Source organism: Osmerus mordax, chromosome 27 (genome assembly GCF_038355195.1).
Source record: "Osmerus mordax isolate fOsmMor3 chromosome 27, fOsmMor3.pri, whole genome shotgun sequence".
NCBI lineage: Eukaryota > Metazoa > Chordata > Actinopteri > Osmeriformes > Osmeridae > Osmerus > Osmerus mordax.
Window position 1 is genome coordinate 5,303,829 of NC_090076.1, and position 16,516 is coordinate 5,320,344.

General features: G+C 41.3%; 1 protein-coding gene and 1 pseudogene across 1 annotated transcript; one reads left to right on the plus strand and one right to left on the minus strand.

The window, feature by feature from the left end:
• Positions 1-219: 219 nt before the first annotated feature.
• Positions 220-2,964, minus strand: LOC136936980 (phospholipase A2 inhibitor and Ly6/PLAUR domain-containing protein-like). Its single transcript, XM_067230699.1, has 5 exons — positions 2,906-2,964; positions 2,595-2,699; positions 2,310-2,471; positions 1,718-1,834; positions 220-1,611 (listed from the first exon to the last, which is right to left on the minus strand). The coding sequence occupies exons 1-5, from the start codon at positions 2,952-2,954 to the stop codon at positions 1,295-1,297; spliced, it is 750 nt and encodes a 249-aa protein (XP_067086800.1). The 5' UTR covers positions 2,955-2,964; the 3' UTR covers positions 220-1,294.
• Positions 2,965-14,760: 11,796 nt separating this feature from the next.
• On the plus strand, positions 14,761-16,296 carry LOC136936576 (phospholipase A2 inhibitor gamma subunit B-like; annotated as a pseudogene).
• The last annotated feature ends 220 nt before the right edge of the window (positions 16,297-16,516 follow it).

Here is a 16,516-nt window from a genome sequence, read left to right on the forward strand (position 1 = left end):
AAAATCAAGCCCAGCTCTATCATTAGAAAAGTAGAAGTGTTAAGTGTAATTGAGCACAACAGTGTGACTGGTTCAAATAGAATCAGATTGTGTTAACCATGTGTGTGCCATACGGTAACAAAATTGTGTTTTTTTTTATAAATAGTTGTATACTTTTGAATGAAGTGTTTGTTGTGTGAATTTTGTGTAGTGTTTTGATAAAAAAAAAAAAATTCAAAATCATGCTTTCATTTCTTTATTTATAAATTAATAATACAAATAATAAATAATTTTAATACTTAGGTCACATTTAAAAAAAGTATCATACAGGGAGCACAGCAGTCTATGTGAGCTAAACTGTGAATAATTTGTCATTGCCTTGGCACAAAATACATTCATTGATTAATCACGTTAATTATTTTCTCACTCAGACACAACCACCACCAAAACTGTATGTATCCACAAGTCAATTTACACGTTTACATACTCTTTTTACATACTCATACTCAAAACTGTTTAACTTACGTAAGTCCTAAATCTAACATGATACAAAATTGAATAGACAGCAATTGGCTACATTTATACAATAATAATAATAATATATATATATATATATATATATATATAATATTAAAATGAAAACCATCTAAACAATTAGAACATTCCGAGGCTGATTCCCATTGTACACAATGAATGCTGGTTGCCTGGACATATCGCAGAAGATAGTCAGGGATGGACCATTTTTTTCCTAGGTGTGTTGCCCAAGATGACGTAAGATGTGATGTGGATGAGAACCTGTGACCAAATGCAGTAGACAGAGTTGCCTAGTGTTGTTACTGTATCGGTAGAGAGTGTACAAATGACTGCATTGTATTTTTGAATCACTCAGTGTGAAAAAATTAGGAAAAGATACCCATTGACATATTGAATCATGTCTGATTCACTCCTTTAAGGTATACGGCAAGGAATTCTAAACAGTAGAGTGGTGTCATTCTTGTTTTATAAAGACGTTTTACAAAAGATAACATTGCGTAATGCTACCTGTTGTCATTGTCACTCATAAAGTATTGACCTATAAACAAAGTGTGCTTGTTGGTTGATAACCTTTGCAAGTGTTATTGAAGAATGAGTTTATATTGTGATATATATGATATATACATGTATAAAGTGTAATGGCAGTTTTAGTGCATTTTGAATGGGAAATAACTGCTGTGCCAAGCTGAAAGTTGCTTAGGAGAATTGTATGAAGAGTTATGAATATGTGGCCTGAGTATTGAAAAATAGGTCTTAGTTAAAAATAGGTCCTAAAAAACTATTAGTAGGTAAGTTTGACCATCATAGTAAGCCACACTGGCATGAGGACCACACTCAGTGGACCAGTAGAAGGGGCTGTATTTTTCGAATCAGTAGTTTGGGCTTGGGGAGTGGTTGGTTGTTTAGTAAAGAGGTGGGTGGTAGTCACAGAACCAGCAGTAGGGAATATGATATTCAGCACATTGGTAGCGTTGCCTGCGATATTCTTCACACTACCGCAAGAAATCCCATCTTCAGTTGCAGAAGCCACAAAAGTGGCCATCAGAGACGCACTGCACAGATTTGATGATATACAGCCCTTGACGACACCCGTGCTTACTGTAAAAGAAGAAAGAACATACTGACCTTCTCTTCAGGGCACACAGGGTTCTACTGTAAGTACTCCAACACATGTTCATGATCATTTCATCATTGAGACACTCACCATTGACCACAGCACATGTATCCTCCAGTCCGACACAGTTTGCCGGGGTGTTACACACAGTGTCTGAGTAGCTACTGCAGGAATCACACTGTAGGCCGTTTGGATCTTGACTGGGGACTGCAAAGAAACACAGATCCCATCAGATATACTGTACTGTTCTGTTTTTGTTATATTCATTATTGTCTCCTCCATCTATATGAAAGTTGCAGTTAGAATGGATTGTTTTTACTATCCAGTCTAATTTAGAAAAATATCCAAGTTAGTCCTAAGTACTTGTACTTAAGATTCCTAATTGTCTTTGTCAACCTCCCATTCTCCTACAGTATTTATTGTTCAATGGCAAACCCCTCTTATTCTAAAAATAAAGTGTAGGAAGGCTCCATTGTCATTTTACGTTGTGCTCATAACACTTGCCCCTGTTGATGACCAACTACTGTATATCCTACCTAAGATGTGTTTGAAAAAAAACATATTTGAGAACATATGAATACTTTCACACCTGACATATTGTTTTAATGTATCTGTATATCTCATACCTTAAATATCTTTAGCTGATATTGTTTAGCTAAAATGACAACTTTGTTGGTCTTACCAGGTAGAGTCTGTTTGTTGCAGCCATCTGAGTCACAGCAGAGCACAGATTCAGACATCGGATCGACACCGAAGTTCAGTGAATAATCCAGCTGAACGTTCAGACGTGTTCTGCACTCCACCGATTGTGTGCAGTACTTTCCCTTTGTAATTGTTTTATCAACTGGATAAAAAAGAATTTTCAAGAATTTCAACATACACATTAAATCAGAGCAACAGAAATGATAAATGAAATGAATGACAGTTTGGATGGAAGAAAAACCTTATTTCAATTAAATAAGTTTACCGAACAGGGTATGTGTCAGACATACTGAGTCTGAGCTTGATGGGCAGGTGGTTAAAACTTCACTTGTGCATGGTGGATCGCATTCAAAACACTGCAACGATTCCACTGAAAAAACATAATAAGACAAATAGACATATAGTACGTTTGTCCAAGAATTGTATTATAAATCCTCTATAGAATATATACAGTAAGGACTTGATCAAAACCATACTTTATACCTCCTTGTACTTAAATCTGACCACAATTCATGTAATTCATTCTTGAGAAACTACTTAGTACCAGTTCAGCTCAGTCAGAGTATGTTGTATTACCTGTGAGGAGAAGAGCCCAGGTAATGGAAATAGTCAGAATCAGCTTCATCTTGGATCTGCAGGTGAGCATCTGTATATTGAGCTGGGAGCGGCTCCTTATTTAAGCATTCAGAATACAGGAAGGTGGAACAAAAAACGAACTGTGACGTCATACAATAATGGTCCAGCCACATTCCCAACATTCAAAAAGGATGCACCACCCACAAAAATAGAAATTAAGTAAACACATGGTTAGTCACATCTGATTGACGTATTTGGACCTGGCTTAGATCAGGTGACAACACAGAACAGGTTGCACAAGACAGCCCATTTATAACCCCACTTAACCCTGGAGCACGTATGCCCATTCTATGAAAGAAATCAGGGATTTTATTTTATTTTATTTTAATCAGAATAAGTAGATCAGCTATTGCCTTCTTATCTGTTCATGTATTCTCATATTATTCATTCACATATATGAGTTCCTATTGTTAGCTATAGTGTACTCTAATGGCAGTCACAGGTCTGTGATGTGGTATCCCTTGAAGCTAATAATGCTAACTATGTTCCCACACTGAAGAGTTAGCCCTATTCCATGTGTAGGGAGTACTAACCCTAATGAATATGCTGTTTTTTTATGTTACTTTTAATCCTGTTTTGTGTATATGAATAGTGAAGAGTCATGATTGACGTCATACCACATCCCTCACTACTGGTCCGGTGACTACCACAGCCCCAATTTCTGGACCGAGACTACGACAGCCATCACTACTGGTCCAGTTACATTGGATCCATTTCGGAGGTGCATTTTTCCAAAGCGACATACAAATAGTGCCTATAGTTGGACTGATATTAAAGGACTAGATGTATACATCTCTCAGTGGTTCGTGCCAGGGAACGTTCTGCATGCGAACCATACACAAAGTATCTCAATTACAACGTTGGATAACTCTGATGATTGGACAACGCTACAATAACAATAAGATAATTCCGTATCCAAGTTTAATATCGTCAAAAGAATGTTCGACATGATCCTTTAGAGCACATTGACATAAGTATCTGACCAAGTAGATGCCCTAAGGGCAAAGACACATATCAATAACTGTCCGCAACCCAACCTGAAGGGCCAGCTCAAAAGTACCATGGAAGAGGAAACTATTTTAGACAGCCACACCTCACTTAGATTATTGTGTGTTGTGCATCAGCCTCCTCTTCTCCACATACCATTCTGACTCACCTAGGCGGTTCCCCAAATAGTTTTCAATTCGAAATCAAATTGACAATCAACTGAATACATGCTATTTTGGGTGTGTCAAACAACACAGTTACCCCAAAAGCCCCAGCAATCCATGCTCTGACTACCCAATATTAATCAAATATATGTGGAGGTATTTCTTTTCATAGTTCAAAGGATTACCCACAGCAGTAATGACGAAACCAGAAGAACCAGATCCAGACAGGATACAACAATGTATTTCTGAAAATAAAGAAAACAACAAAGTAGATTTACTGTTCAAGTATAACACAATGCATTTATATAAAAACACACAGGAGGTTTTCATTTATACTGTACACAGAACGAGCTGATTTACACCAGATATGGTATAATATATACAAATATATATATATTTTATATATTGATGATAACAAAAAAGTTTAAATATGCTGTAGAGTATGCTCATGATGTATGAATAATTTACAATCCTGGAGCCCACTACACATTTAGCTCCAATACTTTTTGACCTGTGTACACATATCTGCATGGATCACAACTTCTTGGAAAGTGTTTTATTTGGGATTTAAAATACTTTGTGTGCTGCTTGTAGGGGCACAGACACTCCTAGGTGACAATGCCTCAGTCCTCCTTGGGGATTCCAGAGGAACAAATCATCCTCTTCCAAAGCCCTCTGAAGAATGCACGGATTCCCTTCTTCTTCTTCTTCACCTGTCTGTCTTCATCTGCTGAATAAAAACAGCATATATTGCTGAATTAATTTCACGCATTTCAAACTAAGGTAATGAAGGGCAAATTATCGTGGAGCTTTTAATAACTCACCAGCACACTTGGCAGCCTCTCCATGTGTCTGAAAATATCCAAAGGTGAAGAGCAAGGTGCAGAAAATATTAGAAAACGTAGTCACACATATTGTCTCATACCTGAGGAAGCTGTGTGGCCAAGAGAGGGCAGTCAGAGACAGAGATCAGGGCCAGGGATCTCCTCTTCTCAGACTGTTTCACAACCTTGTCCAGGAGTTCATTAAGAACATCCTCAGCAGCAATCTCAGACTTCCCATTGATGAGGGCCACCTTCCGTGTCTGAGAAATCTGTAAACAGCAAATCAGTTTAAAGACTTAGATAATTTATATGTACTGTTGTCTGAACAGCAAAGTAAGCTTTGATGAATGATGCCAGACCTGGGTATCCAGGGGAGTGGTCATGTGAACCATCTCTACTGCAGCTGCTATGAGGTCCTCCACAACTTTGGAAGCTGCAGTGTTCAGGCCAGCCATCACCAGCTCCTTGGCTTCAGCCTTCACCAGAGCTTTCTCAGCACGGACATCAGTGATGTGTCCAGTTGCCACAAGCTGTATGGCTTCAGGAGGCAGTAAGGCTAGGAAAATACTTTCAGAGACAGCAGCCAGGAATGCCTTCTCCTCAGCCTTCTTCTCAGTCATCTCCAGGAGTTCATCAGGAACATGAGAGATAATGTATCCAGCAGCAGCAAGCTCTTCATACTTAAAAAACACAACGTAAACAGGCCGGTAAAGGAACTTTAGATATGTCTAGGTTCATACCAGCTGTTGGGCCAGGATAGGCCTGTGAGAGTGAGAGAGGTCAGCCAGGAATCTCTTCTGCTCTGAGTCCACCACCATCTCCAGGAGCTCAGTGGGGACTTCCTCAACAATGATGGGTGCCTTGATCTTCCCACAAAACTCCTCAAGCTCCGAGGAATAATCATCAGCCAGGGGTAGCTGGGACTGGTACTAGCTGGTACAGCCAGGGGTAGCACATAATACACATAATAGGGGAGTCAGATGGCTGAGTGGTTAGGGAATCGGGCTAGTAATCAGAAGGTTGCTAGTTCGATTCCCGGCTATGCCAACCAAATGACGTTGTGTCCTTGGGCAATGCACTTCATCCTACTTGCCTCGTGGGAATGTCCCTGTACTTACTGTAAGTCGCTCTGGATAAGAGCGTCTGCTAAATGACTAAATGTAAATTTAAATAATTACCTATACTAACCTTATAAACCTATGCTAACCTAAGACAAGTGAAGTACAATAATGCAATATTGCTGATAGTGCAACCAGTAGCTGAAATAACCTATAATAACCTTATAAACCTATGCTAACTGAAGACAAGTGAAGTACAATAGTTCAATATTGCTGATAATGCAACCAGTAGCTGAAAGTGACAGTGTGTCAAGTGACTAGTGAGAAGTGTATCAGTGTCCATATCAATGTTCATTCAGAAGCCTGATGGCCCTTGGAAAGAAACTATTGTCCAGTCTGCGTGTGCGAGACCGAATGCTACGGTATCGCCTGCCAGAAGGCAACGGGGTAAAAAGACTGAAGGATGGGTGGTAACAGTCTCTTAGAATCCTGCCAGCTTTCTTGAGGCATCGTTTGTGGTAGGTGTCCTGTAGGGCTGGAAGCTTCCTGCCGATGATGAACTCAGCAGACTGGACCACACTACGTAGGGCCTTGCGGTCCCTGTCTGTGCAGCTCCCATACCACACTGTGATGCAACTAGTCAATATGCTCTCTATAGTGCATCTGTAAAAAAGAAGCCCGGCGTTTCCGGGCCGCTTTGACCACCTTGTCTGTGTGAGCAGACCAGGTGAGATCATTGCTGATGTTCACCCCTAGGAGCCTGAAGCATCTGACCTTTTCCACTTCGGATCCGTTGATGTGTAGGGGTGCATGCTCCTCCTCCTGCCACCTCCTATAGTCCACAATCATCTCCTTGGTCTTGCTGACGTTGAGAGAGAGGTTATTGTCCTGACACCATGATGTCAGGGTATCAACCTCCTCTCTGTAGGCTGACTCGTCACTGTCAGAGATGAGGCCTACGATCGTTGTGTCGTCAGCAAACTTAACAAGGAGGTTGGAGCTGTGCGTTGCCGCACAGTCATGAATTAACAAGGAGAACAGGAGAGGGCTGAGCACACAGCCCTGGGGGGTGCCTGTTTTGGTGATCAGTGTGGATGAGGTGCGGTCACTGATTCTCACCACCTGTGGCCTCCCCGTCAGGAAGTGGAAGATACACTTTCATAGGGAGGTGCTTAGTCCCAGATCCACAAGTTTGGAGACCAGTCTGGAGGGGAGGATGGTGTTGAATGCTGAGCTGTAGTCAATGAACAGCATCTTCACATATGTATCCCCTTTGTCCAGATGGGAGAGAGCGGTGTGCATTGTCAGGGCGATGGCATCGTCTGTAGACCTGTTGGACCGGTATGGGGTCCAGGGTGGGAGGCAGCGAAGAGCAGATGGATGATTTGACTAGCCGCTCGAAGCACTTCATGATGACGGAGGTCAGTGCTATTGGGCGATAGTCGTTCATGCAGATGACCTTGGTGTTCTTGGGCACAGGGACGATGGTGGTCCTCTTGAAGCTGGTGGGGAGTACAGACAGGCTGAGGGAGAGGTTGAAGATGTCACTGAAGACCCCTGCTAGCTGGTCAGCACAGCCCCTGAGGGCCTTACCTGATATGCCATCTGGACTAGGTGCCTTGCGAGGGTTGATCTTTTTGAAGCAATACCTCACCTTAGCTACAGTTAGTGTAGGCACACCACTGGCTAGGCCTTCAGTTAGCTCCACTGCAGGGGGGTCACTGTCCCTCTCAAAGCGAGCGTAGAAGGCATTCAGCTCATCTGCCAGTAGGACAAACGACTGGGTCTCACTGTAGCCTCTCCCTTTGTAGTCTGCAATGGCTTTAAGTCCACTCACACTCTCGTCACTCCATAGGTGAACTGACCTCGCAACCATTCTGACCTGTTTCATCTTTTGGGAAAGCTGAAACCGGTCGGAGGAATTCTGGCCGCCGCCTCCTCCGCCCGAGGATTTCTGGCCGCCGCCCCCTTCACCCGAGGACTTCTGGCCACGCCTGCCCCCTTTATTTATTCAGAAAATTTACCTCATCTAGTTTAACCTGTGGTTTACCTCCTTCCCACATTCCACACCGCCCATGTGTCCCTACCAACTTTCAAGCAAAACCTGCGCCTTACAAGCACACACAAACACATGCACGCTGAGCCTTGTTTCTGTTCTCTTAGTTATAAAATACAAATATTTTACACTTGTGATGAAGATGGCCTTTCTTTTGTCGTAAATTAATGTCTATCTACGCAACCACAGAGGCAAAGTAATCAGTAGAATGTGTTCACTTCACACACAGAGATGCACACGCAAACACACAGAAGCCGTAATAAGAGCATACAACCATCTTAGAGATGGGTGGTTTTCTGAATGGTTTAGAATGACACGTTAAATGGACATTAGTACTGAAAGTACTGAAAGTAAAGGTGTTGGCTTCATCTGGAAATAGATCTGTAGCACTGTGTTCGAAACACAGCACAGTGTTCGAAACACAGTGAACGCCCCCCCAAAAAGTATGTTGTTGCACTGATATACAGTATGATATTTATTTATTATTATTATTAAGTGCACTGTACTATGAATATGATGATGTAACATGGTAGTAGGGTTTGTTATTTTTGCACTCTATGGTTAAAATTCACACCATGCCTTGGCACTAACCACTGAAACACTGTTAGAAAAGCATCTTCTATTTGGATCAAATGTAAAGTATATATTAGGTAGCATAATGGAGAGAGGTGGATTTGGAGGCCATCCTTCAACCAGACAGGGTAAGGTGGTAAGGTAAGTTCTGCAGGGTAAAGTGTGTGAGCCAGTAAGAGGTATACCTGAGGTGTTCTGATAGCTACAGTTTTCAAACAACCAGTTTGTCAGACCAAGCTGAATAAACCTTTACAAAACCTTGCTCCAAACAGCAAAAAGGCTTTGAATCAAAACGGGATGTTTGAGTGTGTGCCATGCGATCTCTAGGAGTGAGAAACAGTTTCCTGACTCAGGCCAAGACACCAAGAGATTCAAACTTAAATCTATCCTTTTTAGTGATGCAACTAAACGAGTGATAACTACAAGCAGTTAGTATTGTGTCTCTTTCACGTTGTAACAGGCCACCACCTTCACTGGTCAGTTGGAAGCTTGTTATAAAAACAATCAAAAGGTCAATCAAGAACATCATATTATAATCAAGCATCTCATAAAAAAAAAAAAAAAAGATTTTGGTTTGGTGTGGTGTACTTTATAAGGAGCTGCTGCCAGCTTAATGTTCAGTTGACCACCTGCCGATCCAAGACGAAGCTGATCCTGACTCTCTGCATTACATTTATTCATTTAGCAGACACTTTTATCCAAAGCGACTTCCAAGAGAGAGCTTACCTGGGCTCTTCTCCTCACAGATAACACAACATACTCTACTGAGCTGAACCACAACCAAGGAGTTTCTCAATAATTTACATGAATGATGGTGGGATGCAGGTGAAAAGGAGGTGTTAAGTATGGTTTTGATTGAGTCCCTACTATACTCTATATTCTATAGACTTTTTATAGTCAGTTTTTTTAACAATTGTTCTAAATGGTTATTTGTCTGATTCTGTTTTCCTGGTAATCAACAATTCCCAACGCAAATGCTGTGTTGGATCTTCTGAGGGCCATGGCTGTTGACTGTGTATCCTGTGATATAGAAATACTGGTATGAGCAGTGTTAAATTACAATCTCACAGCAGTTGAAATGTGTTCACCTACATCTTTAACACCTCCCTTGAGACATGCCATGTGCCAGCCTGTCTCAAGTCCTCCACGATCATCCCTGTGCCCACAAAGCCAAGGCCAACAGGACATAATGACTACAGACCCGTCGCCCTGACCTCTGTGGTAAGGACGTTTTTCGAGCACCTAGTGCTGGCACACCTTAAATCCATCACAGACCCTCTACTGGACCCCCTGCAGTTTGCCTACAGAGCCAACAGGTCTGTGGACGATGTAGTTAACATGGCCCTCCACTTCACCTTACAGCACCTTGACTCCCCAGCACCCTATGCCAGGATCCTGTTTGTGGACTTCAGCTCTGCCTTCAATACCATCATCCCCGCCCTGCTTCAGGACAAGCTCTCCCAGCTGAACGTCCCTGAATCCACCTGCAGGTGGATCACAGACTTCCTGTCTGACAGGAAGCAGTGTGTTAAGCTGGGTACGCAAGTCTCTGACACCTACTCCATCAGCACCAGATCTCCCTTACGGCTGCGTCCTTTCTCCTCTGCTCTTCTCCCTGTACACCAACAGCTGCACCTCCAGTCATCCGTCTGTCAAACTCTTTAAGTTTGCGGATGACACCACCCTCATTGGGCTCATCTCTGGTGGAGACGAGTCTGATTATAGGTGGGAAGCGGCCAACCTGGTGACCTGGTGCAACCAGAACAACCTAAAGCTCAATGCTCTCAAGACAGTGGAGATGGTTGTGGACTTCAGGAAGAATACAGCCCCACTCACCCCCATCACCCTGTGCGACTCACCAGTCAACACTGTGGAGTCCTTCCGCTTCCTGGGCACTATCCTCTCCCAGGAACTCAAGTGGGAACTGAACATCAGCTCTCTCACCAAGAAACCACAACAGAGGATGTACTTCCTTCGGCAGCTGAAGAAATTCAACCTGCCAAAGACAATGATGGTGCACTTCTACACAGCCATCATTGAGTCCATCCCGTCCTACGCTGCTGCCACTGCCAAGGACAAGAGCAGGCTGCAGCTTATCATCCGCAATGCTGAGAAGCTGATTGGCTGAAATCTGGCTAACCTCGAGGACCTGCACACCTCGAGGTCCCTGAGGCGAGCGCAGAAGATTTTGTCCGACTCCTCCCACCCTGGACACTCCCTAATTCAGTCACTCCCCTCCGGCAGAAGGCTGCGGTCCATCAGGACCAATACCACACGCCACAAAAACAGTTTATTTCCATCCACTGTTGGCCTCTTCAACAAGGCCAAGGGTTCACACTGACTTTAATGACTTAATGTCTTAAACACATTGCATTTTGCACTGCATTACACAATTGTATCTTCTACCATTTGTATTTTTTGTAATATTTGTAGTTTTATATTGTAAATGACGGTAACTTTATATTTTATTGTATATTTAATTGTATATTTAATTTAAATTCTAAATCAACTTAGTATTGCTAGTTTACGTACCCTTAGTATAGTATTTAAATCATATTTAAATGTTTAAGATTCCTATATGTTTAATGTATGCACCTTCCTGCCATAGCAAATTCCTTGTCTGTGCAAACATTCATGGCGATTAAAACCCATTCTGATTCTGAAATGCCTAGTAGTCTTAATGCTTCGAACACATTGTTCAGTTTACACCACTGACTTGTAAACAGTGACAAAACATTTTTGAAATCCAATTTTCTACACTACTGTATTGTCTTCTTTTCTATGCAATACAAGGAAACAATTTGCTAATGACGCCCCCCAGTGGAAATAACACCATAGAGCAACTCTACCAGTTCTCGGTTCAATTTATCAGGACTAAACAGGCATTTTGTAAACCCTTTGTGATTCACAGACTAACTCCATGGTTTTGTTTCCGGCTATATGGATGTATTGGGAAGTTTTTAATTATACAATAATAAAAAAAAATCTTTTCCAGTTTGTGTTACTTCCTTTCTAAATTAACTCAAAGATTTTCCGTTCTCACTCGATTATATTTAGTTACAGGTATCCTTATTTTTGTATAGTAATCCATATAAATATAATACATTTTAATATTTAAAAAAAAAATATAATTACGTATTTCCGTGTGAAGTCTCTAATCTGATTATGAGAGTGGTTTCCATCTTCCTGTCCCAGTGTGTCAACTGCTCCAGGCACATCTCTGTCCCTGACTGCCCTCTCTTGGCCACACAGCTTCCTCAGGTAAGAGATGATATATGTGACTAAGTTTCTATGGTTTGTGCACCTTGCTCTTTTTAAATCAACCCCCATCTTCACCTTTGGATGTATTTAAACACGTTCATTTCTATGTCTCTGTATTCAGCTCACCGATCTTGTTCCTGAGCAGTGCAGTGGAGAGGCTGCAAAGTGTGCTGGTGAGTTATTCAAAGCTCCACGATAATTTGGCCTTCATTTCCTTAGTTTGAAATGCGTGAAATTAATTCAGTGATGTATGCTATTCAGCAGATAAAGTCAAATGAAGAAGAAGAAGGGAATCCGTGCATTCTTCAGAGGGCTTTGGAAGAGGATGATATGTTCCTCTGGAATCCCCAAGGAGGACTGAGGCCCTGTCACCTAGGAGTGTTTGTGCCCCTACAAGCAGCACACAAAGTATTTTGAATCCAAAATAAAAACACTTATTGGCATTTCCAAGTAGTTGTGATCCATGTGTACACAGGTCAAAAAGTACTGGAGCTAAATGTGTAGTGGGCTCCAGGATTGTGAATGAATCTTACATCATGAACATACTCTACAGTTTTTTTACAACTTTTCTGTATCATCAACATATCAAATATATATATTTTTATATATTATACCATATCTGATGTAAATCAACTCTTTCTGTGTACAGTATAAATGAAAACCTTCTATCATCCATGTTGTACTCAAACCGTAAATCTACTTTTTTCCATATTTTTTATCTCAGAAATACAATGTTGTAAAGCAACCTGTCTGGATCTGGTTCTTCTGGTTTCATCGTTACTGATGTGGGTCATGCTATGAACTACGAACACATTTCAGAATAGCTACAGAAAGGCATTTAAGTGGAGGTCAGGCAGGCTGTCGCCCAGGTCGCACTGCAGGGCCTGGGAGAGACTCACCAGGGCGCTGTTCAAAGCCCCCTCGTCCACCAGCAGACTCTCCTGGAGGGCATCCACGCCCATGTAGTAATACACCTGCGTTCAGGCACACATAGATCAAAGATGTGCAGATCTGTCACGCTCTGGTGCCTCCTCCTTTACCAATCATGTGAATTTGAATGTGACTGATGCCTCGCGCAATCCTTATCTGTATTTCTTTGACAGGTGTCGTCTATTCTTTGGGGGAAAACACCATGTGAATGTGCTGGTGTTCAGTATTTCCTTCATTGACTCGAATCACGTGTGTACCATGTAATGTTCTTGCAGTGCCCCTCTGCACCTTCCTTAGGTTTCCTACCTTTTTGTGCAAACTTACTTGGCAAATAAAGCTGATTCAGATTTTGATTTACTGATCTGGTGATTACTAGTTCTGTGTATACCACAGACCCCACTATTAGTCCTGTGACTGCCAACCCATTTTTTACTGCTGGTCTGTGGCCAGGTCCTCGGGTGATTAATATTGGGTAGTCAGTGCCTGGAGTCCTGGGGCATTTGGGTTAACTGTGTTGTCTGACACAAAATAGCATGTATTCAGTTGATTGGTTTTCAATTCTCAATCATTTTGACAATTTGGGGAACCGCCTAGGTGAGTCAGAATGGTATGTGGAGAAGAGGAGGCTGATGCACAACACACAATAATCTAAGTGAGGTGTGGCAGTTATTGGTATGTGTCTTTGCCCTTAGGCATCTACTTGGTCAGATACTTATGTCAATGTGCTCTAAAGGATCATGTCGAACATTCTTTTGACAATATTGCACTTGGATACGGAATTGTCTTATTGTTATTGTAGTGTTGTCCAATCATCAGAGTTATGTAATTGAGATACTTTGTTTGTTGCCTTGTGTATGGTTAGGATACAGAACGTGCCCTGGCACGAACCACTGAGAGATGTATACATCTAGTCCTTTAATATCAGTCCAACTATAGGCACTATTTGTATGTCGCTTTGGAAAAATGCACCTCCGAAATGGATCAAATGTAACTGGACCAGTAGTGATGGCTGTCGTAGTCTCGGTCCAGAAATTGGGGCTGTGGTAGTCACCGGACCAGTAGTGAGGGATGTGGTATGACGTCAATCATTACTCTTCACTATTCATATACACAAAACAGGATTAAAAGTAACATTAAAAAAACTTCAGGATCCAGCATATTCATTAGGGTTAGTCTTCCCTACACATGGAATAGGGCTAACTCTTCAGTGTGGGAACATAGTTAGCATTATTAGCTTCAAGGGATACCACATCACAGACCTGTGACTGCCATTAGAGTACACTATAGGTTACAATAGGAACTCATATATGTGAATGAATAATAGGAGAATACATGACCAGATAATAAGGCAATAGCTGATCTACTTATTATGATGAACATAAGCATAAAGAAAATCCCTTATTTCTTTCACAGAATGGGCAAAGGTGCTCCGTGGATGAGTGGGTTTCTGTCCCAGTATAAATGGGCTGTCTTGTGCAACCTGTTCTGTGTTGTCACCTGATCTAAGCCAGGTCCAAATGCATCAATCAGATGTGACCAACCCTGAAAGTGTTTACTTAACCCTTTTGCAGCCTTTGGGTCATTTTGACCCATTGTCGTGTTTCGACAACTTTACCTAATACAAAGATAAAGTAAAAAAAATAAGTAAAGCATTTTCTTTGCGCTGTCTCAGACCCCCCACAGCGCAAAGGTTAAAAGAAAATGCTTTACTTTATTTTTTCATTAGGTAAAGTTGTCGCAACACAACGGTGGGTCACAATGAGAACTGCTTTTCTATTTTTGTGGGTGGTGCATCCATAGACATATATACATGGGTGCATCCATTTTGAATGATGGGAATGTGGTTGGACCATTATTTTATGACGTCACAGTCTGTTTTTTTGTTCCACCTTTCTGCATTCTGAATGCTTAAATAAGGAGCTGCTCCCAGCTCAAAATACAGATGCTCACCTGCTGATCTAAGATGAAGCTGATTCTGACACTCTCCATTAACTGGGCTCTTCTCCTCACAGGTAATACAACATACTCTGACTGAGCTGAACTGGTACCAAGTAGTTTCTCAAGAATGAATGACATGAATTATGGTGAGATTTAAGTACAAGGAGGTGTAAAGTAGGGTCCTTACTGTATATATTCTATAGAGTATTTATAATACAATTCTTGGACAACCGTACTAAATGTATATTTGTCTTATTCTGTTTTTCCAGTGGAATCGTTGCTGTGTTTTGAATGTGAACCACCATGCACAAATGAAGTTTTAAAGATCTGCCGATATCACTCAGACTCAGTATGTCTGACACATACCCTGTTCGGTATACTTATTTATTTGAAATAAGGTTTTTTCTTGTGGTTTTCTTCCATCCAAACTATCATTCATTTCATTTAGCATTTCCTTTGGTATCAAAAAGGATAACAATAATGTTAAATGCTCTGATTTGATGTGTATGTTGAAATGTTCTTTTTTTATCCAGTTGGTAGAACAATTACAAAGGGAAAGTACTGCTCACAATCGGTGGAGTGCAGAACACGTCTGAACGTTCAGCTGGATTATTCACTGAACTTCGGTGTCGATCCGATGTCTGAATCTGTGCTCTGCTGTGACTCAGATCGCTGCAACAAACAGACTCTACCTGGTAAGACCAACAAAGGTGTCGTTTTAGCTAAACAATTTCAGCTAAAGATATTTAAGGTATGAGATATACCTTAAATATGTCATGTGTGAAAGTATTCATATGTTCTCAGAGATGTGTTTTTTTTTTCAAACGCATCTTAGGTAGGTTATTAAGTGTTATGAGCACTACGTAAAATGACAATGGAGCCTTCCTGCACTGTATTTTTAGAATAAGAGGGGTTTGCCATTGAACAATAAATACTGTATGAGAATGGGAGGTTGACAAAGACAATTAGGAATCTTAAGTACAAGTACTTGTAACTTGGATATTTTTCTAAATTAGACATAGTAAAAACGATCCATTCTAACTGCAACTTTCATAGATGGAGGAGACAATAATGAATATAACTGAAACAGAACAGTACAGTATATCTGATGGGATCTGTGTTTCTTTGCAGTCCCCAGTCAAGATCCAAACGGCCTACAGTGTGATTCCTGCAGTAGCTACTCAGACACTGTGTGTAACACCCCGGCAAACTGTGTCGGACTGGAGGATACATGTGCTGTGGTCAATGGTGAGTGTCTCAATGATGAAATGATCATGAACATGTGTTGGAGTACTTACAGTAGAACCCTGTGTGCCCTGAAGAGAAGGTCAGTATATTTGTTCTTTCTTCTTTTACAGCAAGCACGGTTTTCTTCAAGGGCTGTGTATCCTCAAATATGTGCAGTGCGTCTCTGATGGCCACTTTTGTGCCTTCTGCAACTGAAGATGGAATTTCCTGCAGTCGTGTGAAGAATATCGCAGCCAGCACTACCAGTGTGCTGAATATCATATTCCCCACTGCTGGGACAGGTGGAAAGTAACAAAATACATTTACTCACGTTACTGAGTAGGCTAGTTTAGTTGTGTATTTTGTATTTTTCAAGTAGTTATTTTTTTATCAGTCATTTAAAATGTACTTGATTACGTTTTGAGTGAGGTATTGTATTTCTCTACATTAGAAATCCCATCCGTTGAGTAAAAATCTGTTGTTCTGGATTACCGTTTACTGCAAAGCGATCAAGGATGAACACAACAAACTTT

What these genes read in the sequence shown, in the direction of transcription:
- LOC136936980 (XM_067230699.1), bottom strand. Translation starts at nt 2,954, where the DNA reads ATGAAGCTGATTCTGACTATTTCCATTACCTGGGCTCTTCTCCTCACA. An exon ending in TCTGACACATACCCTGTTCG is followed by an intron (nt 2,472 to 2,594) that starts GTAAACTTATTT and finishes TTTTTTATCCAG; the next exon opens with TTGATAAAACAATTACAAAG. An exon ending in CAACAAACAGACTCTACCTG is followed by an intron (nt 1,835 to 2,309) that starts GTAAGACCAACA and finishes GTTTCTTTGCAG; the next exon opens with TCCCCAGTCAAGATCCAAAC.